The sequence below is a fragment of the Podarcis vaucheri genome (assembly GCF_965113315.1).
Source record: "Podarcis vaucheri genome assembly, chromosome: 3".
In the NCBI taxonomy this organism is placed as follows: Eukaryota; Metazoa; Chordata; class Lepidosauria; order Squamata; family Lacertidae; genus Podarcis; species Podarcis vaucheri.
The window spans coordinates 108,182,630-108,209,243 of NC_138761.1; the positions used below are offsets into that span (position 1 = coordinate 108,182,630).

At 43.1% G+C, this 26,614-nt stretch overlaps 1 protein-coding gene and 1 long non-coding RNA gene across 3 annotated transcripts; one reads left to right on the plus strand and one right to left on the minus strand.

Moving 5' to 3' along the window:
* The first annotated feature begins 552 nt into the window (after positions 1 to 552).
* LOC309528293 lies at positions 553 to 3,062 on the plus strand. The gene is made up of 2 exons (XR_014217614.1): positions 553 to 2,771; positions 2,805 to 3,062. It is a non-coding gene; the product is annotated as an uncharacterized lncRNA (long non-coding RNA).
* A 950-nt stretch (positions 3,063 to 4,012) lies between these two features.
* On the minus strand, positions 4,013 to 26,396 carry GEN1 (GEN1 Holliday junction 5' flap endonuclease). Of its 2 annotated transcripts, none has more exons than XM_082215502.1 (14): positions 26,362 to 26,396; positions 20,341 to 20,535; positions 18,761 to 18,947; positions 17,933 to 18,109; positions 17,431 to 17,541; positions 14,742 to 14,815; positions 14,026 to 14,117; positions 12,619 to 12,769; positions 9,199 to 9,235; positions 9,022 to 9,102; positions 7,934 to 8,064; positions 6,732 to 6,793; positions 5,766 to 5,909; positions 4,013 to 5,517 (listed from the first exon to the last, which is right to left on the minus strand). In XM_082215502.1, the coding sequence occupies exons 2-14, from the start codon at positions 20,499 to 20,501 to the stop codon at positions 4,127 to 4,129; spliced, it is 2,799 nt and encodes a 932-aa protein (XP_082071628.1). In that variant the 5' UTR covers positions 20,502 to 20,535; positions 26,362 to 26,396; the 3' UTR covers positions 4,013 to 4,126. The 2 variants fall into 2 exon arrangements, with proteins under 2 accessions (XP_082071628.1, XP_082071629.1); XM_082215503.1 differs by lacking the exon at positions 26,362 to 26,396 and adding an exon at positions 26,151 to 26,337.
* Positions 26,397 to 26,614: the final 218 nt, after the last annotated feature.

Consider the following 26,614-nt stretch of genomic DNA (forward strand, 5'->3'; position numbering starts at 1 on the left):
GCTATGGCAAAACCCTAAAAGAACATGACACGTTTACATCGCAAACACAAACACAAATATAATACCTTCTCTAACAGACCCTGTGATATGCAGGTTTACAAGAAAATGTTATCTCTTCTTAAGATTCCTTGGGAACAAGGTAAACCATGCTGGCTAAGCTGCTTTCAGGCTTTTATATTCACATTTGCAGAGTGCCACAATACATTTCATATATATGTGTGTGTGTGTGTGCGTGTGTGTGTATATATATAAAACCTGGGTAATGAATAGAAGTTTAGAGAGAAGGTTTAAGAAGTGCCAAGTTCTTAAATTTCCTTCACAGCTTTGTCACGTTTTTGACCAATAAGACGAACTAACTTGCGCATATAGCAAAAGACAGAAAAAGTAGACAACTTGGATACAGGTATCTGAAATGCCATGTATTTTTATTTGAAACTTGCGAACTACACAGCCAAACATTAATGGCAGGTCTGTTGGCCCGACAGCAGTGTGATTTGCCACAGCAGATAAAATTCACTATTCTAAGCTGAGCAGAATTCTGCATGGCAATCCCAGGAGAAATGTTAGCATTTCATTCCTCCGTTGCTAGGTGTGTGATTGTTACATCACGTTAGTGTTTACTTTCTAGGCTTGGAAAGTGTGAGAACGGAAGTCAGTCTTATCCGTCTTCTGCTGTACTGTACTTTTGTACTTTTCTTTCTCTCTCTCTTGGAGAAGATGTGAGAGGACGCCATGGTTGCTTTGTCCTGTATATATTGCTTAATAAACCACTTAGAATGCTATACTCGTGCTCCACGGTCGTTTCTGCTATACTCTGCTGAGTCAGCATGCACATGTCTTTTGATATGCGTCGCTGGTGCACACTGGGACTGATTTGTGAATGTCCCAGGCTGCGCTTCATCAGGAAGACGCCCGGAGAGGTCTGTCTCATTCCGGGGGCTGCGTGTGACCCCAGGCGTGTTCCGACAGGTCATGCAGCTAAAAGGGACTTCTCCAGCGACTTCTCTGGAGGGCCTACAGCCCACAAACCACAGCTGTGCAGCTGTTTCTGAGCTAGTTCAGTCAGTAGAGCACAAGATTCTTAATCTCAGGGTTATGGGTTTGAACTCCACACTGGACAAAATATTCCTGCATTGCAGGTTAGTGTGTTTTACATCTAAAACAGCAAGTCCTCCCAATTTCTTACAAACCGGTTTTAGGGCATGTCCCAGCCACAGCTGTGCATGCCCAAGCCCCATATTTTCAATGGGCGAGTTAAACACATCCGTAAGTCTCTTCCAGTGCAATTTCAAAGTACCTTAATTAACTTTACGTAGATTTCGCCTTAATTCCTAGTTTTTGCAACGACCATCCTAGGCACACCACAAACCACTTCTGTGCATGTCTATAGGTTAAAACGCCATGCAATTCTCCCACCTTACAAAATAATATATCAGGTAGCAAACTTTACAGCAAACTCCCTGCTTTATAGGAATGCAGAAATATATATTGCCTCTGTTCCCTCCCATAACCTGTGGTTTGCATCTGGGTGTGACATGATAGGCATGCAATATCTGGGACCAGATAATTTTTTGCTGGGGGAAAGAGTACAATGGACATAGCAACACTTGTTCCAGGTAAACATGAGTAACAGTGCACTATAAATTCTTCTGCACATCATTTCACCATTTAATTAATTCTGTTTGGGACAAGTGGGCTGGCTGGAGCTGTTAGGAATTGCTGGAGAACCGCAGATTAGCTACCCCTGCATTTATACACAAGGTTTATACAATTACACAATGCTTATAAGGCTGTAGTTAGGCAGTTAAAACCACAGATAGTCACGGGCTTCAGACACTTCTCTTGGGCTGCAATTCTATACCCACATACCTGGGAGCAAACCCTATTAAACACAATGGGACTTAATTTTGAGTAGACGTGTACAGAATTGCAGTGTAGGACAAGGCGTGCAATCCTAGGAACTCTAATATGAAAAGTTCAGCTGAAATCAATAGGATTTGCTTCCCGGCAAATGCACTTAGGACTCCAGTATAAAGAAGTAAAATACTTTAATCATCAAAAGGGTTGAGGTGTTTGGCTATTACATAATACTGCCTAGATTTAATTTAGGCTTTGATTTAACCCCATGGCCGGAGGTGAACTGCCATTCTTTTTGATGTTTAATTCAAAGGCTTTTGGCTCCAGAGCTCACAAAATCAAAAGAAAGGGCACAATATTGATTTGGTAAATATATAATGCCAACATGTGACACTGATCCATTGACTTGCTGCTGATATACTTGTAGTATACACTTTCCAGGGAAAGATACTGCATAGCAGTAAATTCAGCTGAGCTACAGTACGCTCCGAGAATAAAAGGGTTGACTATAAGTGAGTAGCGACAGCTGCATCTAGCTGAACTTGGAGAAAAGGGGGGGGCACTGCATGGATGGGATTGTTTGTGCTCTGGTGTGACAGTGGACAAGCAGAGAATAATCAAGATGCCACTGTCTGTTTGCATTGAAGCTGCCTGAACAATGACATCTCGCTTTCTTCCAACGCTCTCCCAGCTTCCAGCTACTGAAGAGAGCAGATTGCATCTTTACAGCAACTGGGATTGTCATGATTACTGAAGGCATTATATCTGGTTTACCCGTGTATTATTTCAGTGGCCTGCAGCATCACAAAGCATCCAGTATACAGTGGTACCTCAGGTTAAGAAGCAGTGATGTACAGTGGTACCTCGGGTTAAGAATTTAATTCGTTCCAGAGGTCCGTTCTTAACCGGAAACTGTTCTTAACCTGAAGCTCCACTTTAGCTAATAGGGCCTCCTGCTGCCGCTGCGCCGCCAGGACACAATTTCTGTTCTCATCCTGAAACAAAGTTCTTAACCAGAGGTACTATTTCTGGATTAGCGGAGTCTGTAACCTGAAGCGTATGTAACCCGAGGTACCACTGTATACTGAAGCGGTACAACCTATGTCCCTTCTCCCTAAGTTAAGAACTCACTGCAAATAGAAAACCAACACAACAGGCAAAGGGATAGGTAAGATTCATTCTCCTTGTTGTGTCGGGCTTTTTTTTTTTAATTTGCAGGGAGTTTCTTCTTCTTTATTTATTTAAACAATTTCTATACTGCTTAACTACAACAACCTCTGAGCGGTTTACAAGGATACAATACAAAAAGTAAAAATCAGTTAAAACTATAAAATCAAAAACATCAGTTTAAAATGCCTGCTGGAATGGGGTTGCCTGCAGGGGCTGAAAGTTTAGCAGGGAGGGGGTCTGCCTGATCTCAAATGGAAGGGAGGTCCATAAAAACTGTGCCCACGATATTAAATGCATGGTCCCTGGTGTCTATGAGCTATGCTTCTGAGCCACAGGGGACCACTAATAGTGACTCCCCCAAAGACCCCAGCAATTGGACAGGGATATAAGGGATCGGGCGGTCCCTGAGGTAATCCTGGACCCAAGTTGTTAAGGGACTTGAAAATTAATACAAGGACCTTGAATCTGGCTCGGTAGTGTGTGGGCAGCCAGTACAAACTTTTGAGGAACAGTTATGGACTGTTGATAGACTTTCCCCATCAAAAGTCTAGTCACAGCCTTTTGTGCCACTTCCAGACCAGGCCCAAGGATAACCCCACATAGAACACATTGCAATAACTGAGTACTGAGGTTCTTACACGGGACAGAATTCAAGAGCAGTATCTCACACCACAGCATTCTTGTTTGCTTGCAAACCCAGTCTAAGATCCCAGACCCGTAGGGGTATGTTCTGTGACTTGGTCCATGGAAAGCTCTAAAAAAGACCCAGTCATATTGCATAACCTTGAAGTGTGAAGATATCTGAAGTGTGAAGATATGATGCACCTCAACAAAAGAAGAATACGCTTATGAGCCATCAGCACAATCCACAGCCAGTTCTACAGGAAACCACGGTAGAGCTATAAAGACTGACTGAAGAGACTAGGTAATTTCACACCAGCATTTAGTTCTGCTCATTCCGGATCTCTCCCTGCGTCCTCGCTCATTAAGGTTGTGTCTCTTTACGTAGATCTGTCGGTTGAGCTTTTACAAAGGTGACGGAGGGGGAAGGAGAAGAGAGTTTAAGAAATGCCCAGAAGAGCAAAATGCCAAGGGATCCTCAACTGCTCTGTAGTCTTAGTTTCAGACGTTCGGCCAAAGGAAGGGGGCTATCAGCCCAGGCGGCAGCCTCACTTGCCTGAAGAGGAGAGGATCGACAAAGCTTAGATTCTGAGAGCGTCAGAGAATTGTGAATGTGTGCAATAGGAAGCTCTTCCACTGGTAAATTAATGGCAGGCCCTTTAAGAGAGTTCTCTCCTGGCACAACTTCAGCCACCAATTCATGGCTGCTCCTTTTGTCCCTACACTTGTCCTTCAGCTGAACAACGCGACCCTTCCTTCGCCACTTAGGGCTTCTGTGAGCCTTCTTTCTACCTTTCACATTTTCATCATCACTGTCTTCACTGGAGTAAATCTTTTGGCACACGCTCTTCTTCAGTGAACTTTTATGAGTGGCCGGCAGGGGCTTTCCCCTCACCTGACAGCTATCTAGGACTTCCGTTGACTTGCAAGACAATCTTGGTGACTTGTTTCCCAAGCAAGTTGGTTTTAGTGTTCCGGCGCCCAGAGAGACTGAAGTTCCTGGACTGGTGAGGTTATCTGACGCCCGGGCTGGATTTTCATAGTTTTTGAGCAAGTTTGGCAAGCCAAGTCCCCGCAGACATTTTCCTGGTAATATACTTTCAACTTCCTGAGCACGGTCATTTAGCTGAGCTGAAAGAGATGGAACTTTTCCCTCAGGGCTAGATGTAACATTGATTTGTTCTACCATTTGCAAAGAGTTTAATAGAGACATATCTGAAAGGCTGGGAGAAGCTTCCAAAGCAGAAGGCTTCAGAATTGCCTGCTCTTGTGAAGATAAATCATTTTGACCTTTATGAAGGTCAATTTTGGAGACAGAGCACTCCTCACTCCCTGGTAGATTTGGATCATATCGCACAGAATTCAAAGACGGGGGAATGATTTCAGCTGTTTTGCAGTGCAGTGAAGAGTGTTGATTTGGAAAATTATTACTCGCATCTGACTCAGATTCCGAACAAGCAATATTAACCCGCTTTGGAGAAATGCTGAAGGATGTTCCTTCCCAGTCAATGTCACTCAACTGCAGATGGGCAATTTGGGAAGATGCATGCAAGTTTTCAGGTTGCGAGGTCAGAGAACCGTCAGGAATGCAATTATACTCTGTATTTTGCAAAGTAGTCGTGAGCAAGGTAGATGGTGGGTTTTGACTTTGCGTGACTGCAGTAGGAAAATGTGTAGAGACAGGTAGGCCCTGAATTTTAGAGCCCTTTTCTGGGACTGTTTGAAAACCAGAAACAGTTGTAAATGGGGGCTTAGGATCTTTGCCGGGAAAGGCTTCCTCATCAGATCGCATGTTCAGCCGAGAAAGAAGATCTGCAATTTCACTGTCCCCAGCTAAGCGTTCTCTCTCTTTAGGTTTCTTCTTCTTACCTAAAATAACCAGACAAAACAAAGTCACCTTGTAAAAATGAGGCTTTGTTCCTTGTGATGAAGTTAACAGAAGCAATCTGTGATTTAAAGGGCAGTTAAGCAAGGGCTGGGGAATGTGACTGAGAATCTGCTTACATTATAATGCCTCGCTGACTAAGATGCATACATCTCGGGAGGATAATGGGCAATTTCACAAAACGAAAGGAGCACGGTGTCTATTTAATCAAAACCCGAAGCTTCAGATTTACCTTTGTTCCTTTCCTTGCATATTTCCAGCTTCTCCATATGGTACCGAGCAACCACTTCTGGATACGCAGCCTGAAATAGTGACGCCTCTTCTGTTGTTATTAAAAAGGGTTCTGCAGGCTGATCGTCTGCTGTAGCGTAATGATCTGGAGCAATGAATCCAGAGCATGGAAACAAAATACTATCAGATACAAATGGGCAGGTTCAGGGCTGCAGAAAAGATAACTCTGTTCTCATTTAGGCACTGTGCGACCCAAGGGAGTAGCAAATGAACTGTCATTTCCTAAGCCCTGTGGGTTGTTGTTTTTTTAGGAGGGGGGGTTGTTTCCATCCCCCCCGGTCTCCACATTGCTCCCCCCCCCGCATTGCGCCTCCCATGAATATCTAAGAGAGAGAGAAATTGTCAGGAGGGGATGCAATCTGCTCCAAAAGTATCATCACCAAGGTAGGGCTTTCAGGCAGGAAGTCACTGATGGCCTTCTGTTGCCCAGTAAAAAGACATGTGTTCTCCCAGGCTTTTGGAGGGCTTGGTTGACTCTGCTTTGGAGTTTTCATTCCATAGCATCATAAAATTGTAGAGGGGCAAGGGACCCTCAAGGGTCATCCAGTCCAACCCCCTGCAATGCAGTATGTATGCATTTATTACTGCCCTGCTACTCATATAGACATTTATATGCATCCAGGTCCAGGGTGGCAAGCACATATATTAATTGTGTGTGTGTGTGTGTGTGTGTGTGTGTGTGTTAAAAATAAATATAAAAACATTCTCCCAACCAGCGATCACTAGACAAACAGGGCTATTCCGTCTTTTATATTTAGCATTCCGATACTGCTAAAGTTAGTTTCTTATCACATCATCCTTGTCTTCCTTCCTTCCTTCCAGGTGGTAAGGAAACCTTTCATTAAACCAGCATTTAAAGCGGCATTGTATGATAAGCCCAAAGAACGCAGAAAAAAACAGTACCAACCTGGCTTTTGCCACTCTATTTCAAAGCAAGGAATGCCATTCTTAGTCCGTGTCTTGATTATCCTGTAAAACAAAGATAAAAATGAGGGGAAATTGAAATATAGGAATCCCTGTGGATCCACATGTGTGGGTGAACAAGAACAGAATTGGCGGGGTTGCCTAGATTCAAAACGCAGGGATTGCACAAAAGAGCCCCAGTAGCAGAGCATGAAACTCACAAAACTTAAGCAGCAGTATAGCGTTAGGAATATAGCTTGTTAGACTTTTCTTATCCCGTTCCAACTACACACAGCAACTGACCTCTTCCCCTCTTGCAATTAGCAGCCCACACAATGTTAAGTAAGTTTAAAATGCTTTACTTACAGATTCAAGGTCTCAGCCATGCATTGTGCCATGCAGCAGCAACAATAATAAATGCAAAATACTCTTTGGTAGAAAATACAGAATATGATTCCAAACATGTGCTGTAACCTTGTGAGCAAAGTCACACATGTCCACCCCATTACATGATGTGGAGGGAGAGAGTGAGACGGGGGGGGGGGGAGAGAAAGAAAGAAAGAAAGAAAGAAAGAAAGAAAGAAAGAAAGGAAGGAAGGAAGGAAGGAAGGAAGGAAGGCTTTACTTCCTCCCTCTTGTGGTGACCTGGCTGAGTCTATTTGTGGTCCTTTACCCCTTCATAAACTAACTAGCACTGTGCTTGCTGGTTATATTTGGCTGCAATATTCCACAAAAAGCAAAAACATAAACCATTTTAAAATAGAAGAATGCAAACAGAAAAATGCCCAAGCAATTAAAAGTTTGTGTGAAATTCAGAATTTAAGTTACTAAAAAAAAAGGGGGGGTTCAATCTTCTGTGAATCCAGTGCTTATTTAAGAACAGAAAAAGCTAACTGACTATTCTTTAGGAAATATGAGAATGGCATTAAAATAAATAAAAACTTTAAAAACCCACCACATATGGAGCTAATCTCCCACGTGGCTGCAATATGTAAAAGAATACAACAATCCCACCATTTATGTGGGGGTTACGTTCTGGGGATTTTACACTACATCCGAAATATAGGACTGATTTAAACCCTCATGTATAAAAACCCCCATATATTTTCCACTTCCACAAGGCTATCAGGAATACAGATTTTCTCCAGCAACAGATATGAAAAGAAACAGGGGGTGAGAATTCCTCCAAATACCAACTAAAATTACCGTCGTGCCTGCAGCTGCTGTGCATCAAAATGGCCAGACTTCCTTCTGCTCATGTCATAGTATGTGAGGAGGATGCACAATTTCTCACAAGCGTAATGCTTGGACCAGTCCATTTTCTCAAAAGCAAATTTCTGTAAGTGTGAGAAAAGCTTTAAACATGTGTCCTCTAAAACTGGTGCCACAGTATTATTGGTGAAAACCTTTTCAAGTGCCGTGTATGAAACAGTTCACTTGCCATTAGCACACGAGAGAGGCTCAGTACGTTTCCGAGCACAATTCAAAGTGTTGGTGCTGACCTTTAAAGCCCTAAATGGCCTCGGCCCAGTATACCTGGATCTCTCCACCCCCATCGTTCAGCCCGGACACTGAAGTCCAGCGCCGAGGGCCTTCTGGCGGTTCCGTCACTGTGAGAAGTGAAGTTTCAGGGAACCAGGCAGAGGGCCTTCTTGGTAGTGGCGCCTGCCCTGTGGAACGCCCTCCCATCAGATGTTAAGGAAATAAACAACTATCTGACTTTTAGAAGACATCTGAAGGCAGCCCTGTTTAGGGAAGTTTTTAATGTTTGATATTTTATTGCATTTTTTATATTCTGTTGGGAGCCGCCTAGAGTGTCTGGGGAAACCCAGCCAGATGGGCAGGGTATAAATAAATTATTATTATTATTATTATTATTATTATTATTATTATTATTATTATTATTACCACCACCAAAAGCCCACCATTATCCTGAAAGAAAGTCTTAAGCACAAGTGCATGCTCCGTGCTTGTGATTCCCATCAACTGCCTCAAACAATGGAGTTAGAATATAGCCCTTGTGGCTTGTTACTCCATGAATCTGTTGAAAGTCACCCAGAGTACTTCATTTTCTAAAACTGCTTAAGTTTCTCCTTAATTTGAGTGCTCAGATGCAGAAAAAATTAAACGACATCGCAATAATTCCTACTATTTTTTTGGTGCTTACTTTCCATAATTTTTCTATTTATATGAAGATTCTTCTAACCAACAAAATGGCAACTACACATCATTACTAGCTGGGCTAAATGCTAATGCATACAATCGGTTTAACCATCAAAATCTACTATCTGTACCTGAAAGGACAATAAATTTGGCCTCCGGCACCCATTTAACTTCATCGGTTTATCTTTGCTGATTAGGTACTCTTGGATAACCTTGGCAGGAAAAAAAGAACAAGTGAAAAGGAGGTTTCTGGATAAGAAGATTCTAGGAAGCATTCATTTCCAAATTTTCAAATCCGGTCTAATTACCTCAGGAAATGGAAATCCTTTGCATGCTTTAGCCTTCCTGTGAATAAAAATGCATACATTAGAAAGAGGTTAGAAATGTGAAGTGTGATCAGGGTGTCTCTCCTCCCAGGTAAGTATGCAGAACTAGATAAACTAACAGGAAGGATTCGAAACCGGCGGGACCAGAAATTAACGGAAGACTGGAGTAAATTTACGGACTATTTGAAAAGTATTTGTGAAGATCAGACGTTTGTAGGTTTGCAAGAAGTTTTGTGAGGAGTATTATTGGAAGTATTGCAAAAATGGATAGGGGAAAGATGATTTGTTAAGAGATGTAAAGGCAATATAAAGTTAAGAAATGCATAAGAAGTGGTTAAAACGGTGGACCATCAGAGGTGCTGATGGAAGTCTTAAAAGATTGTATAAGTGATAAGTTTTGTGGTACATTTTATAATTTATATGTTAAAATCAATAAAAATTATATAAAAAAAGAAAAAAAGAAATGTGAAGTGTGAAAAGGAGCTGCCTTCAGAGCTGTAAGCATCCTGCGAAAGGGCAGGAGAGGTGAAGCGACAGGCAGCTGAGCTAAACCAGTCTGGATTCTAGGCTCGGAAATAGTTTCCTTGGTTCTGCGGTTTATTCAAAAGGTGGCTTGAAATTTACAGAATGCTATTTACTGAAAGGGACGCGGGTGGCGCTGTGGGTAAAAGCCTCAGCGCCTAGGGCTTGCCGATCGAAAGGTCGGCGGTTCGAATCCCCGCGGCAGGGTGCGCTCCCGCTGCTCGGTCCCAGCGCCTGCCAACCTAGCAGTTCGAAAGCACCCCCGGGTGCAAGTAGATAAATAGGTACCGCTTACCAGCGGGAAGGTAAACGGCGTTCCGTGTGCTGCGCTGGCTCGCCAGATGCAGCTTTGTCACGCTGGCCACGTGACCCGGAAGTGTCTCCAGACAGCGCTGGCCCCCGGCCTATAGATGTGAGATGGGCGCACAAACCCCAGAGTCTGTCAAGACTGGCCCGCTCGGGCAGGGGTACCTTTACCTTTATTTACTGAAAGAGAAGTACTTGAAAATGATTCGTAGATAGGTTGGCTAAGATTTACAAAACAGAATCAGGTAAGTGCTGGAAGTGTAAAGAAGGAGAGGGAACATTCTTCCACATGTGGTGGACATGCAAAAACGTAAAAGGGTTCTGGGAAATGATTTATAATGAAATGAAAAAAATGTTCAAAACGACTTACCCCCCCCCCCCAAACAGAGTCCTTTTTGTTGGGGATAACCCAGACTGAAATTCCCCGGTGTAAGAAAAGATTATTTATGTATGCAACAACTGTGGTCCGTGCTTTGTTAGCTCCAAAATGGAAAGTGAGCGAGATCCTGCCTAAAGAGGACTGGCAATTTAAGTTGACAGAATATGCACAACTTGTAGATTTAACATATAGAATAAGAGAACAAGAAGAATATATGTTTAAAGAAGAGTGCAAAACATTTTTTGAATATATGGAAAATAACTGTATACAGTTGAAAACGCTGGCAGCATTAAGATAAATTCAACAGAGTAAATCATTTTTGAAGGATGTAAAAGTGGGAAACTGATTTGAATGGTTATAGTAAAATATGCAGGGATGCATGTTATGTAAAATGAACTATGGAAAGAGAAGAAGGGATATCATTGGATATTTTAAAGTTTGTAAAATATTTATTTGAAATTGTAAAATAGAAAATTTAATAAAAAATATTATTATATCCTCACCTGGGTAATGAATAAGGTGGTGTAGAGCTGAATTCTTACCACATAAAAACAGCAACAAAATATGAAATTAAAGAACCAAAATAAGGTATCCATTTATCTGTTTGCCTAGTGAGACTGAGAGAAAACGCAAGCCTCAAGAAAATCCCTTTACAATGTCCGCAGCTGTGAAGGTCAAAAAAGACCTGGGTGAATGGTCTTGTAAGGTAATAAAAGCATTCTGGGAAATGATATATGAGATGAAAAAAAATATGTTTAAATTAACTTTTGTAAAAAAACAAAACCCAGAGGCCTTTTTTTTTACTAGGAATTATAGGAGCGAATATTCCAAGGGAGCAGAGAAGACTTTTTACGTATGCAACGACAGCCACACAGATGCTACTAGCCCAGAGATGGAAAGAAGACAAGGTCCCTACCAGAGAAGAATGGCAAATTAAACTTTTGGACTACGCCGAAATGGCAAAACTGACCGGAAAGCTCAGGAACCAAGAAGACCAAAACTTTAATAAAGAATGGGGGAAACTCATAATTTATCTTGGAGACCACTGTAAGCAGATAAAAACATTAGCAGGATTGCAATAACACTTGTAAGGGAGCAAGTATTATGGAGACAATGGAGTGATATAAAATATGGACTATGGAAAAATATGCGGTAGAAAAGGTTAACAATAGGACCCATGGAGGGGAAGGTGGAAGTCCAGAGATTCGGAGGAATCTCTAACTGTGGATTGTATGGCTGGATTGTTATATCTTTATACAGTGGTACCTCAGGTTACATACACTTCAGGTTACATACGCTTCAGGTTACAGACGCCGCTAACCCAGAAATATTACCTCAGGTTAAGAACTTTGCTTCAGGATGAGAAGAGAAATTGTGCTCTGGCGGCGCAGCGCAGCAGAAGGCCCCATTAGCTAAAGTGGTGCTTCAGGTTAAGAACAGTTTCAGGTTAAGAATGGACCTCCGGAACGAATTAAGTACTTAACCTGAGGTACCACTGTATTTGTAAAATAGAATGAAAATTATTTCAAGAAAAGAAAGGAGCTGAGTGAAAAGGCAAGAGCCACACCACTGAGTGTACGTTTGTGGCCTCCTGCCATAGAGACAACTGCCATAGAGACAATTGCCAATCAATTGGTGCCCATGCGCCACATCTTGTGACTGATGGGCAGGACATTCCTAACTCACCCACCCCCCAACAAATTTACATGACTAGCCATTTCTCACCTTCTCACCCCTTGCCTTTTCCTGCAAGACCTATTACAGTCGTTAAGAGTCGTCAACAGGCTCATCTCAGCTATCTGCCAATCTCCCATTCCCACCACCCTTCTGAGTAATACCCCTCCCCACCTTCTCACTATATAGAAGGATCTGGCAACTTCTGTTTCAGTGTATCTGAAGAAGTGTGCATGCACACGAAAGCTCATACCAAGAACTAACTTAGTTGGTCTTTAAGGTGCTACTGGAAGGAATTTTTTTATTTTGACTATGGCAGACCAACACGGCTACCTATCTGTAACCCAAAAAATTTAATTCAAGTTGGCACCCTTGCCTCCTGCTAAAGCATCAGAAAGTTCCAAAACAGAGCTCTGCACACGTGCAGAACCCACCTGTGTGACTGCACAGGTGAGACCCCCAGAGAACTGGCGTCCTTTTCCTGAAGCAATTCAGAGAAATGCACATCGAAGCGCACCTACTTTTTAATGCCATTCTCCACTGCGCTGACTCGCCGGTCTTGCTCGGAGGAGTGCCAGTCACAAGGGCAGCAGAATTCCGCATCGTGGGGTTCACAGCATGCTGCGCTGCCACAGAGACGGCACCCAGCGCTCTCATGATCTTTATAAGCTCCTGCAAGAAAATGGTGACGGCGGTTGTAATGGAGATTTCATAGTGTTGCATCAACAGAGAAGATGCAAGAGAAAAAAAGTTAACCCAAGGACCCACAAAAGAGAGGAGGGAAGTCCATGGGAATTTATGGAATTCTCTTTGTGTTTTGGGTGCTTGGGGATTGTTTGTAAATTTGTAATAAATTTATAAAAAAGAAAAGAAAATGGAAAGGAGAGTGTAGGCTTCTTAAAATGGAGAGGTGTGTCCCATAAAGTTCTGAAATATAATTGCACAAGTAGCTGAAGCTTTCTGTAGGTTTCATTCTATCTGTAAACTGCTTTGAGGGTTTTTTCTTACAATCAATGGTATATACATTTTATGAAACAAAACAAAACAAAACAATAAACCAAAACAATAAACCTAAACCAAAACCAAAACCAAACCCAAACCCAAACCCAAACCCAACCCAACCCAACCCAACCCAACCCAACCCAACCCAACCCAAAACCAAACCAAACCAAACCAAACCAAATCAGATCAAATACCAGGTACTGTATAGGGGTTTGTTTGGTTGCTGTGCTGGCTTGGCTTAGCTTGTTGTTCAAACCCAAACTCATGGTTTAGCTCTAGCCAGGCAAACCACAAGGTGTAACCAAGGTCTGTTCTACAGTTTGCAGCTTGTGGAAGAGCTAAACGACAAGCCCAGGTTTGACAACACACTAACCCAAACCATGGCTTTTCCACTGGCACCACAACAGCAGAACGACCAGAAAGAAGCTAAGCTTCCCTGAACCCCTCTCTTGATAGCCTGCATGCTTGCGCTAAACTATGGTTTGGTTTAGTGCAGGCATAGGCAAACTTGGCCCTCCAGATGTTTTGGGACTACAACTCCCATCATCCCAAGCTAACAGGACCAATGGTCAGGGATGATGGGAGTTGTAGTCCCCAAACATCTGGAGGGCCGTGTTTGCCTATGCCTGGTTTAGCGTGTCACACGAACCAGACATTTTGAGTTATCCATGGTGAGAGAAAGCAGGATATAGATTATTATTACAATAATAACAAACAACACGCCAATTGCGCTACACAACGTTCCTTCGGGGAGAGGCTGATTATGATTTTCTGTAGAGAGAAAAGGATTTGGTTATCACTCACTTTTCATGGATTGGCGCTGGCTCAATCCAGTCTCCTTTTAAGAAACCATTTAATGCTACTGCACAGCTGTTGAAGGGGAGGCCTCTGTGCACTGCACTTCTAAAGTTCACAGGCCGACTCACCTGGATGACGACACACGGCGCAATGAATCACCTTGTTTACTGCCAGGGCTGGGCTGTCATCATCTTGGAAGTGGTCTTTCCAGTACGCAAATCTAAAATAATATTTAAAGGATGAAAGTACACCAGTGCTAGACATGTAGAACATTTGCTCAGAGGCACCTGCTGCTGAAGCAAGTAGGTGTATTCCAGTATGTCGGGAGATCAACCTAGAAACTGCTGTGAACTCTGGTGACAAAGACTGATGTATAAATGAGTACAGTGGTACCTCGGGTTAAGAACTTAATTCGTTCTGGAGGTCCGTTCTTAACCTGAAACTGTTCTTAACCTGAGGTACCACTTTAGCTAATGGGGCCTCCCACTGCCGCCGGGCCGCCGCCACACGATTTCTGTTCTCATCCTGAAGCAAAGTTCTTAACTCGAGGTACTATTTCTGGGTTAGCAGTCTGTAACCTGAAGCATCTGTAACCTGAGGTACCACTGTACACTCATTGAAATCAGTGGGCTAGTTCACTGATTTCAATAAGTCTGCTTGAAGTATGACTAATGTTGGATGTCATCCATAGCAGGGGAATGTATCTGAAAACTCATGCAGGGTTTATAGGATGCTAATTTTCACTAAGCAACTCAGCATTAGGCCTGTATGACGCACATTGCTCACACAAATGTACAGCTGACAATTTGTAAATTCTAGCCTACAAGATAAGATTAAAATATACCTTTGCAGTAAGCTCTCTCCCCTCACAGTCTTAATCAACTTTAAAGCTTGTTCTTTTCCAACTCCAGGAACTCCCTTTAAGAGACAAGAGAATATCACACACATTGACGTAGCAATTTACAGCAGCATTTTGAGCACTGCAGTGCAAATACGAAACTTTTCCTGCAGTATCTTTCATACAAACTGTTAAATCATCAACGCGGCAGGTGGTTGAAATAACAGTGATGGTCCAAACAACAAATGACTGAATGAAAAAAATGCCTGTACACATTTTTTAAAATGCAATGGGCGGTTTTGACATTTATCTGCTGCAGCAGCCAAAATGTGGTCAACATGGAAAGGAGCGACTAACATTCACGTTGGTTTGACCTGTAGCAAATTATGTGTGAAGCTCCTCTGTCTGGTTGGGATGTTGTAAAGTTGGAGCAGATGACCCCCAATGTCCCTTTCCAACTCCCCGATGCTACGCAAAGTTAAAATGGGGGTGGAAGGTCAAATGTGAAACAAATACTAAAGAGAATCAAAAGGCAAACATCCTCTCACAAAAGCACACTGATTACTGGAGAGATGCATTGCTCACAAACAGTGCAATCAGTTACAGCCTGACAGGGTCAGGGAAGGTGACTATTATGAGAATGTGCAAAGAATTATTATAAGCAAAGGCTTATTTTTTTGGTTTTGTAAAATCAATACGTTAAAGGATGCTCAATCTCTCTTTCAAACAGGTGGCAGACAGAAGAGCTTTGAATTGCTTTACCCAACTTCCTGGAAGAAACAGATTTAAAAGCTTCACAAATCAGATTGTTAAAGCATGCCCGAGATCTTGCAGTAAAACATGGGTTTGATGCTAGAACACCCAAAAACCAGATTGACTGAAACAGAAGGAAGGGCAAGTAGCTGGCTGGATGAAGAGGACGATATTTTGAAATTGAAAGCTGGCAGCAAAACACTGGAAGATTTTGTTCAGACAGCTGCATCACCTGAAGGGAGGTTGCGGGAGTCAAAGGAGACACAAATGTTTGCAGCAGGAGTATGCCTGCATTGAAACAGCGGCATTGCAAAAGCTTTCACACAGTATGGCTCACTGAGATCTCTAGATAGAATTAGCAGTAGTTTGTGCTTTGCCTGTACGCACATGACTGAAGCAGAGTAGTCTGACTGCAGTTATCGCTGTTTTAAAGCAGAGAGCAATGGAAAATTAAAATGTGTGTGTGGCCAGGAAGAACGATTAGGGAATTGCAGAATGGGCTGCAATTCACCCAATGTGACTTATTTGTTCAACTGGGTATAGGCTCAGTCACCTCCCTGCTTTATAAATTCTTTTTCCAGCAAGCAGATACTCCCATTCAATGCTGGCCTGATTCACAAATGAGAGCCGACCCCTTTTAGCCCGACTAAAGACAGCAAAAGTTACACAGTCCAAAGAACTGCTTGTGCCAAAGGAACAAACAAGCAAATTTGTTCTGAATCCAAATGTACATGCCCTGGCTTCAAATGTTAAGCCCTATATGCCACCAAAATGGGACGCGGGTGGCGCTGTGGGTAAAGCCTCAGTGCCTAGGACTTGCTGATCGTAAGATTGGCGGTTCGAATCCCCGCGGCAGGGTGAGCTCCCGTCGTTCGGTCCCAGCTCCTGCCCACTTAGCAGTTCGAAAGCACCCCTAAGTTCAAGTAGATAAATAGGTACCGCTTTATAGCGGGAAGGTAAACGGCGTTTCCGTGTGCTGCTCTGGTGCCGGTTCGCCAGAGCAGCTTCGTCACGCTGGCCATGTGACCCGGAAGTGTCTGCAGACAGCGCTGGCTACTGGCCTCTAGAGTGAGATGAGCGCACAACCCTAGAGTCGGTCACGACTGGCCCGTACGGGCAGGGGTACCTTTACCTATATGCCACCAAAACGGTCTCGCTCGGGAGGTTCCGGACTCTCCTTCCTTGGAGGTTTTTAAGCATAAGTTGGATGGCTACCTGCCATGGATGCTTTAGCTGAGATTCCTGCATTGCAGGGGGCTGGACTAAATGACCCTTGGGGTCCCTTCCATCACTACAATTCTATGAAAATATCCTTATTGACTAGCACTCGTCTGTTGGCTGGATCAAGAGTCCCCATGAATGTCTCTTGGGATACCCCAGCTGGAGGAAGTGGAGGGGGAAACGTTTTTGTGGATTCCTCCTTCTGCCTACAGCCCACTGAGAAGCTGCTCCAGAGGACTGAAGGACCCCACAAAAGAGTATGGGAGACGATATGGTGGACTGCAGGTTGAATCAGAGAAAATCACCTTCCTTCCTCTCTCCAGCAAGAGGCTCCAGTGCATCTTGGTCTGGAAGGAGTCCTTTCATTCACAAAAGGGACACTTCAGGATCCACCCCCATTTCCCCACCTTTAAGAACAAAAGATGGGTTGGGAATCTCATTTCTCAACACTACGCACACGTTTACTTGGATGCTAGTCCCAAGTATTTCAGCAGAGCCTTAGAGCTTAGGATCAGGGCCTTGGAAAAGCATGGGGGAAGGGAAATAAATCTATTAGGAAACAACGACTAGGAACCAGCATACAAAGACAGTTGACATGAAGCAATCTGTACTGTAACTGGATAATCTGATCAGTGTCCTGTCCGGGGAAGGTTACGAGCTAATGAAAAAAGATCAGCTGTTCACTCCAGAACGTCAACATTTTTTTGTTTTGTTTTGTTACCTTAGGAAGATAATCGCAACCGAGTAGAATTGCTAATCCAATCAGTGATTCTCTGTTGCAGCCCAGTGTCTTCTCAATAGCTAATATTGAATAGCAGTCGATGTGCGGGTCCTGCAAAAGAACACAGTCAGATGGCGACACCCTCTGGCATTGGGAAGACAGGCGAACTATTGCCAGTGTACTGGAAAAAAGCAAAGATCATCAGTGTCGAAGCAGTGATTCTTCAACATCAACGTCATTGGACTGGTCATGTTGTTCTGATGCCTGATTATCATCTTCCAAAGCAACTACTCTATTCCAAACCAATTATAGAACTCTTTCCCCAGAGAATTTTGCCACATGCCAACACAGTCAGCCTTTAAGCATCCAGCAAACAACATTATTGTTTACATGGGCTTTGGATCTTATTTTAAGCAGACCGTGGAATGATTCTAGGCTGGTTTGGTTTTCATCTTTTAGTTTATTTACAAAAAGAAGCTCTTTGAAACAAAGCCCCTTTTACCTTTATGTTCATGGTAAAATTCCGGTAAACTGTCTGAGCACCGTAGAGGAAGGCATCACCATCATTGGTGATGCAGGCATCCACGTAGCCGTTCAAGTTCAGGTAAGCACACATGGCTTCTGCTTCACCGGCTGCCTGAACCCACGGGACCCCTAAGCACTCCAACATTTCAAGGCACTAAGGAAGCAAAAATCCCAAAAGAAGATGCAGTTAGACCTAAAGCAGAAATTAGTTCTTTGCAAAATTATGCATGCTTCCATCAAATGGTCACAAGAATTGCCACAAACTTCTGAACCAACTTTCCCCCTGTGCACTGCTCCATAAACACTTCATTGAGGTGCAGATAGCTGCTCTGCAATAATTCATAAGTTCTTTAAAAGAGACAAGCCATATGAAAGCACAGCGCTATAAAATCAGAGAACATCTTCTCATGTCATTAAATCAATAGGAGGTGAAGCTCATAAACGATAGACAAGAGTCAGGACAAACCCTAAATCTTACAAACGCGTGTCTGGAGCTATAAAATTGACATACAACGTTGAAACAATGCCTTCCCAAAAAATGAAATGAAAAATGCTTCACGGTCAATTAAGCATAACTATTCTACAGTTCACAAACATTAACAAATCAAACCAGACTTGGTCAAATACAATATATTATTTTAAAATATTTTTAAAACATTATACAAAGTAAATAAATATTAAATAATTAAATATTATTAATAAATAAATTTATTATAAATAAATTTATGCTTGTGAATATATAAAGGTAATGGCAGCAGTATTCAGTACCCCAAACACTGAAATTCAGCCACCCATGGACACTTGCCTCTTTCAGTAGAGATTTAAAACGAGATCTCCCTGTTCTTGCCCTCCTGGGTTTGCTGGATGGGCCAAAGCGAGCTTCTGTCCTCTTTCGCATTGTGTCTGCTTTCAGCTCTGGGGACTCTCCCTCCATGACAAACACCAAATGGATTCCCATTAGCGTTAACAGAGAGACTCGAAAATAAAGATTCCTGCAATAGCAAGAGAGTTGAGCCACTTTTGTGGAAGGGTATCAACTGTGGGATCGCTTCCCTTCAGACGTGCATCATACACCGGTCTCACGTGCTGTTTACTTATTGGTCAAGACCCACCAGGGCTTTGGTTGAGTTGACATCTTGCCTCCTGCTGCCTTGCTATTCCCTGCTGCTGTTAACAAACTTTACTATTGGATAGTTTTGTGGTTTTCTTTTGAGATTTTTAATATCGTACGTACTTGCTTTTAATTGTGGGTGCTTTTGTAGCTCACCCTGGGCCCATCTGGTGAAGGGTAGGATATGAGCATGAATAATGATGACGATGACAATGGATTTAAAGTTGGCCAAATATTTGTTAAGACAGATCAATTATATTTAACTTTTTAAAAACAAACAAACAAAAAAACATGATGTACAACATTCATGCAAGATCAACAGTCACTATCTCTGTGTCCATTTTTTATATTGCCTATCAAACACGCCCAAATACGTGAAGCAATCACTACATATGGAAATGTGAAACTTTATAGGGAATTATGGGCTGGGAAAGGAGGCACGCAGCAAGAATTTGAGAGCCGTATTTGGAGTTCACTGGAGAAGAGGCTTCTGAGAGTGATCCATCCTTGACTATACTTCGTCCTTTACTCCTTATCATTAATGGCTGTGGGAGCCATGGATTCTCTACACAACAAAAATAATTTCACCAGTAACAAGGGCTGGATCTAGACACGTCAAAGACACGCTTCAGTTAAACGTGTTGTAAATTCATACAGGGAAATCTGGTAGGGAAAGACAGGCCTCCACAGCGCCATCTGGTGTCACAGCGTTATACTGGATATACAGTGGTACCTCAGGTTAAGTACTTAATTCGTTCCAGAGGTCTGTTCTTAACTTGAAACTGTTCTTAATCTGAAGCACCACTTTAGCTAATGGGGCCTCCTGCTGCTGCCGTGCCGCTGCTGCACGATTTCTGTTCTCATCCCGAAGCAAAGTTCTTAACCCAAGGTAATATTTCTGGGTTAGCGGAGTCTGTAACCTGAAGTGTCTGTAACCTGAAGCATATGTAACCCGAGGTACCACTGTATAATGCATATAAACTGATTTTTCTTAACCAATCTGGCAGAGTCCAAGATCATCTTGTCTTATCTTGCTAGGTAGCACTGAAGATAAGCAAATAAATATGGGATTGGTTACATTCACTGTTTTCTCCTTGAGTTTTGCTCAAGAACTGGGTGAGGAGCGGGGAGAACAGGGGAAATAAACTTCCTTCCAAGTTCTAGAAAAATATTTAAGCTATACCTTAGATTTGGGAAAACATTAGCAGGTAAGCAAAGAATTTAATAATCTGTATGCCGCTGACAATAATGTAAGACAGTAGCATTGTACGTACCTAAGGTGAGGTTTTCTGACTATCCCAACCATCTTTTTAACTGTTTGTGCTTCACACACCCAGAGACTTAAATCAACAGCCAGGGTCTTTCCTTTAAGGCTGCTGAGGGGGACGTGTTGTTTTACAGGTTCCAGGATTTGCCACAGGCTGGTCACTCCCATCGTCACAAATATTCTGGCAGTACGAGGACATCAGCTGCAGAGATCAACATAAAATATAATTGAGGTCTCTTGTGATGAAACTTAAATTACAATAAAGGATTTTTACGGAAATAAAAATTATAAAGCTGCAATCCTACACATATTTGCATGAGAGTCAGCCCCATTGAACGCAATGGGACTGAAATCTGAGCACACGGGATTCTTATTGATTTGAACCCTGGTCCTAGTCCAAAACTCTAACCACTACCCCACACTGGCGCTCTCACATGTACAGGATTGTGCCAAAGTACATTGACAAAGCACATTTTGCTACGGTGGAAAAATCCCTATTCCGTTCACTACGAATGATTCAAATAGCATTTGATGATAAAAAATAACAAACAGCAAACAAGCAAACTTCTGAAACAACAATGGGATATTAGCTCCGCCCAAGGCATGAAGGAGAGCAGCAACAACTGGGAAAAGAGAGACATAATATTTTACAAGGACAGAAAGAAACATCACAGACAGAATAATGGCCACACACAGGAAGAACAAGGATATATGGTAGTTTTAATGCTTCACCTGTAGATTTATAAATCATTTAATGTGTCATTACGAATGGAATTCGTTAATACTGCAGTTGTTGTATAAGGGATTGCTATTTTGACTGGAGGTAATTGAAATTAATAAGATTTTGGAATGCAGAAATGAAGTAAATACAGTGGTGCCTTGCAATACGAAATTACCGTATTTTTCGCTCTATAACACGCACCAGACCATAACACGCATGTAGTTTTTAGAGGAGGAAAACAAGAAAAAAAATATTCTGAACGAAATAGTGGATATATGATTTTTGTGGTTCATGCTGTGGCCACAGACATGTGATCTGACAGTGAGTTTGGAGTAGCCCAATGCAAAAAGCCTGAGGATCCATGTGGATCCATGCTTTGTAACCACGGAGGAGGGAAGGAAGGGGAACCATGGATCCTCTGCTCACGACTGCAGCAGATCCCCCCGCCACCCGCAGGCATTCGCTCCATAACACGCACAGACATTTCCCCTTGCTTTCTAGGAGGAAAAAAGTGAGTGTTATGGTGCAAAAAATACGGTAATTCGTTCCGCGAGTCTTTTCGTCTTGCGAAGCACGGTCCGTCACAACTGCGCCTCTTCAAGCGGCTTTAAGAAAAAAGCGCTAGACATTTTCATCTTGCGAAGCAAACCCATAGGGAAATTCGTCTAGCGAAGCAACGCAAAAACCGAAAAACCCTTTCGTCTAGCGAGTTTTTCGTCTTGCGAGGCATTCGTCTTGCAGGGCACCACTGAAATCAAACCATCAATTCTAGCACGCGGGGAGGGGGGCCCTTAAATTACCTAATTTACAAAATTTGGCATCTGAATGACTGGTATTAGTAATTGTATTACAATTTGGCATTTTTATAATGAGGCTATTATAGGATTATTGTAATTGAAAATTAATAAAAATGATTATATTTAAAAAAATTCTCAGCATTCTTTTAGCAATCTTCATTTACAGCCCTTTTAAACTCTTGGTATTGCCTCCTTTCAATCTCTGAACTGCTTTTCTTAAAAAGAGCTTCTTGCTCTACATCATCCTTTCTTCTGTATTGCACATTTGTCACCCAGCCCATTCAAAATGTAGCATAATAAACTTGTGAAATCAATCTGAATTGGCTTTCACCAACTGATTTTACAGGACAACCCTATGCATGCTTACTTAGAAGTAAGTCCCACTATATTAATTGGTGCTTGAACTCAGGGATATGTAAAGGACTGCAGCCTTCATCTGTTCCTGACCCTTCCTTGCAATAGTCCCTTCCTATTCCTGATTTCCCTTTCTGGCACTTTCCCTTTTGCCTTTGATGATGCCCATTTCCCCTTGTTATTTTTCTCACTTCACCCTTTCCCACCCTCTTATAGCAGCCTATTTATTAGTAGCCTAATTTAGGGCTCTCTTTCTCCTCTGCCTTGCTCTAAGTTTCTCTGCGGTTACCCTTCTGCAAATGAAATTGTGTTGCTACTCTTCTGCATTGTGCCAGAGATAATGTAGTTAGAAACAAGAGAACCTACCCGTGTGACGCTGACACAAAACCCTTGCACATACACTATGTGAAAGGATAAAAGTTTAATATCCCCCTCTTCTCTCCCTCTCAACGTCTCCCCCCGCCCACCTTATACTGTCTACAACATTGGTCTCTCACATTGAATAGAACTGGCCTGTAGAAAGGACTTTATGATCTGAAAACAGAGATGATGTATGCACTTTTGTGATGCAAGGAAATCTTTAATATACATATTTTTAAGTTAACACAGCTTTGTATTTATGCACAGGATCTTAAGAGTTGATGAATGGGAAGAAACTACAGTAACAGTGAAATCCTATATGGGACCACGAAGAAGTTAAGCCCCACTGAGTTCGATTTAACTTATTCCCGTCAAGTCTCTGTGTATAGGACTGCAGCCTGAGACTGCAAGCGACCTTATTATGCAAACAGTCTGAATGCTTACTTCTTATATTACAGCTTTGCAGACAAAACTCTCACACACAATTAGCATCCTGTTGAAACTAGCGACAGTATGTCAGAAGATGGTTAGAACGGTGGGTCTGGCAGGCTCTTTGCCTTTCAAGAAATCACTGCTTTTGAGAAACTCTTGATTATCAGGAGATGAATCGAGTACTGTGACAAACTGCACAGAGCAGGGGTTTCTTAAAACAGAAGGATAAAGCATTTCACATACATAGCTCAGTAATCCTGAGTGAGGCAAGTGGAAGATGAGACGCATCCATCTCTTTGAGGCAAGGTGTGGGGAATCTGTGGAACCTCCACATGCATCTGACTACAACTCCCGTCAGCTCCAGCAGGCATGGCCAATGGCCAGGGATGATGGGAGTTGTAGTTCAGCAACATCTGGAGGCCCAAACGTTCCCCACAGCTGCCTTAAAACCACCCCATGGAAGTTTGTGGCTGAGCTGAGTCTTGAACTGGGAGCCTCCAGCTCATTCCCTAAACTGTTATGTCCAGAAGTTCCCGATTGTGGTAGCTGTGTTGGTCAGAAAACAATACAGTACAATTAAGATGTGCAACTGTTCAAATGAAAACTTTTCCATTCGCCAGGCTTTTGGGCTTTACAGGACATTGTCACAAAGCAGCACAACATTACCTTGCCAAGCCTACAAATCAGGAGCAGCCAATGCTTCAGATGTTGTGAACTACAACTCCCATCATCCCTCACTATTGGCACTGCTGGCTTTGGGAGATGTAGTCCATGTGTTTTGTTGTGTGAATAAACCACATTTTGATGCATGTGCATAAAACACATAATATAAGGAATCATCCTAAACATTAAATACAATATTGCAAGCAAGCCTTACCCCAGGGTCTAAGCATGAGGCCAACTTTTGGTATACTGAAACAAATGAAATTTGGTGAAAAAGGAATTCACTAGGACACCTTAGACCCCAAAAAATAGAAGCAGTGCCATCTAATGGACGCAAATGTGTATAGCATTAGAGCTACAGAAAAGCACAGGAATTGACTGGCATCCCTCTCACATGGCCTGCTGGGGTGTTGCTTTTAGACCAGCCTGCTCATGATTCACCTGTGTGAATTGACTTCCCAAAGTAAGTGCCAATACCAATCCTTGTGGGAATCAACTTTCTACCTCTCGTTATTCATTTGGAGAACTATCTGTTTATTCCTATTCTTTGCTTCCTGCAACTTTAACTATTAAATTTGTTTTTATTAACGGATTTTCATCGTTAACATGGGTACATACGACATCTCTGTTTTCAATTCACAGAGTCCTTTCAACTTGACCAAGCTGCGATTCCCAAGAGGATCTCTCCTCTTATTTCTTGACTGCTAAGCTTACTCAAGAGTCTTCAGTGTGGCCATGACAAGATCTACTCAGTGGACTTGGCCAGAACCCTTAACTCGACAAAGAGATTGGCTTGGCAACTTTCATATTCTCTCTTTCTACAGAGCCCCACCTCACGAACAGTAAACCATAGGCTTAGGAGGAACCCTAAGATGATATCTAGAGCAGCCCCCCATCATATAACAATAATACAAGTGTCTAGCCCTTCTTAAAAGAAAACGACGATACCCACATCAATGCATGTAGCAGGCAGTCAACTCCATTTAGTTTCCATTGGAGAATTCTGTGTAATTGGAAATACTGTGTAAAATGCGAGCGTGGAGACTGCAATTTTGAGGATCTATAACTGGCAGCATAATCCTATGGCTTTTACCTACAAGCAAGCCCTGCTGCGTTCAGAAGGTTGCCACGTAAGGCTGTGTTAACTTGTTTAGGGCAACTGAAGGAAGCCCTGTTTAGAGGAGTTTTTAGTATTTGATGTTTTATCATGTTTTTAATATTCTGTTGGGAGCCGCCCAGAGTAGCTGGGGAAACCCAGCCAGATGGGCAGGGTATTATTATTATTATTATTATTATTATTACTCCCAAGTACCGTAAGTGCACATCGGGTTGCAGCCCAGTAGCGCGATTCAAAAAACGTTGGGCAAAAGCTTTGCCAGCTTAACACACGCAAACACCCCTCCGCTCTTAGAGTCGTTTCCCTGCTGCACCTGCCAAAAGAGGGTAACATCTGAGAATCACACAATTGTAGAGTTGGAAGGGACAACCGCCAGGGTCATTTAGTCCAACCCCTTGCAGTGCCATTGGTGAAGCAGACTCTAGTCCACGAGAGCTTCTTATGCCATAAAAAACCTGTTAGGGTAGGGTTACCAGATGTTCCTGGTTCTCGGGGACAGTCCCCGGATTTGCAAATCTGTCCCTGGACAAATTCCATCCCCGGATTTCATTAAATGTCCCCGGGAAACTTGGCAGTGGCAGTCTCAGCAGCCTGGAGCTAGGCTTCATTGAAAAAAATCTGGTAACCATAGGCCAGTGTTTCCCAACCGGTGTTCCGCGGCACACTAGTGTGCCGCCAGACGTTGCCTGGTGTGCCGTGGGAGGGAGGCGGGCGAGTCGGGCGGCGAGAGGCGGGGCGGCGGCGGCGAGGAGAGGCCGCCCAGCGCGGGGCTCTCGCCGTCTGCCTGCCTGGCTGCCTGCCTGACGCGCAAACCCCCGGTGGTGTGCCTCGAGATTTTTTTCATGAAACAAGTGTGCCTTTGCCCAAAAAAGGTTGGGAAACACTGCCATAGGCTAACTGGATGCAGGAGAGTTTGGGGGGGGGGGAGGAAAAACGCTCAGATTTTTTCGAACGCGCCTGGACGGATTTCTTCCGCCGGATTTAATACATTGCATGGTAATTCCGCCGGATTTAATACATTGCATGGTGGGGTTTGTTTGTTTTTTAAATTAACCAAAGCTCAGTTTTAAAGCAAACTTTGATCTGTGGTGTTGACTTTTCTTTATTTCTTTCTCTTTTTAAAACAAACAATCTTTATAAATTTTTAATTTATTTTTTTTTAAGCGTCCCCGGATTTATTGAAAAAAATCTGGTAACTCTTATGTTTGGGTCTTTAAAGGTCCCGCAAGACTTTTGTTTCCTCGCTCGTTTTCTTGGCATAGCTGTCAACTTTTCCCTTGTCTTCCGAGGAATCCTATTCGGAATAAGGGAATTTCCCTTAAAAAACGGGAAACGTTGACAGCTATGGTTCTTGGTGCAACTGACCAACCAACCTCCAGAAGTCCTTTCTTTCTGACAGCAAGTGCTGGATTCTCCTTCCTTGGCTGGATGGCCACCTGTCACGGATGCTTCAGCTGAGATGCCATGCATTGCAAGGGCCGGACTAGATGACCCCAGGGTGTCCCGTTCCCACTCTACCTCCCTAGGGCTCTAGGAAAGGTTCTTGCGAGTCGCCTTGTGGGGGGAAAGAAAGAGAGATTTCACCGAAGGGAGCCAAGCCGAATGTGTGGGCGCAGACCTCAGACGACACGGCGGTGGCGTCGCGAGGCCTTCCGCGCTGAGGTGAACAACGGCACCCAAGCGCCGACGTTCGTAATTCCGCGGGCGCCAAGCGCGCGTGCGCGAAATCATGACGTAAGCGGGAGGGAGGGTGCCAGAATCGGACGGCCTGCCGCTAAGGGGAAGAAAGCGGCATGTCTCAACATTTCCGGTTCGCAGTTGAAGGTCGGTGGGTGGT

Coding starts and splice junctions, on each gene's coding strand:
- GEN1 (XM_082215502.1), bottom strand. CDS start 20,501: ATGGGAGTGACCAGCCTGTGGCAAATCCTGGAACCTGTAAAACAACAC. Junction 18,110..18,760: donor TTAAATCTCTACTGAAAGAG/GCAAGTGTCCAT, acceptor TTGCTTCCTTAG/TGCCTTGAAATGTTGGAGTG. Junction 9,236..12,618: donor GTGGAGAATGGCATTAAAAA/GTAGGTGCGCTT, acceptor TTTTATTCACAG/GAAGGCTAAAGCATGCAAAG.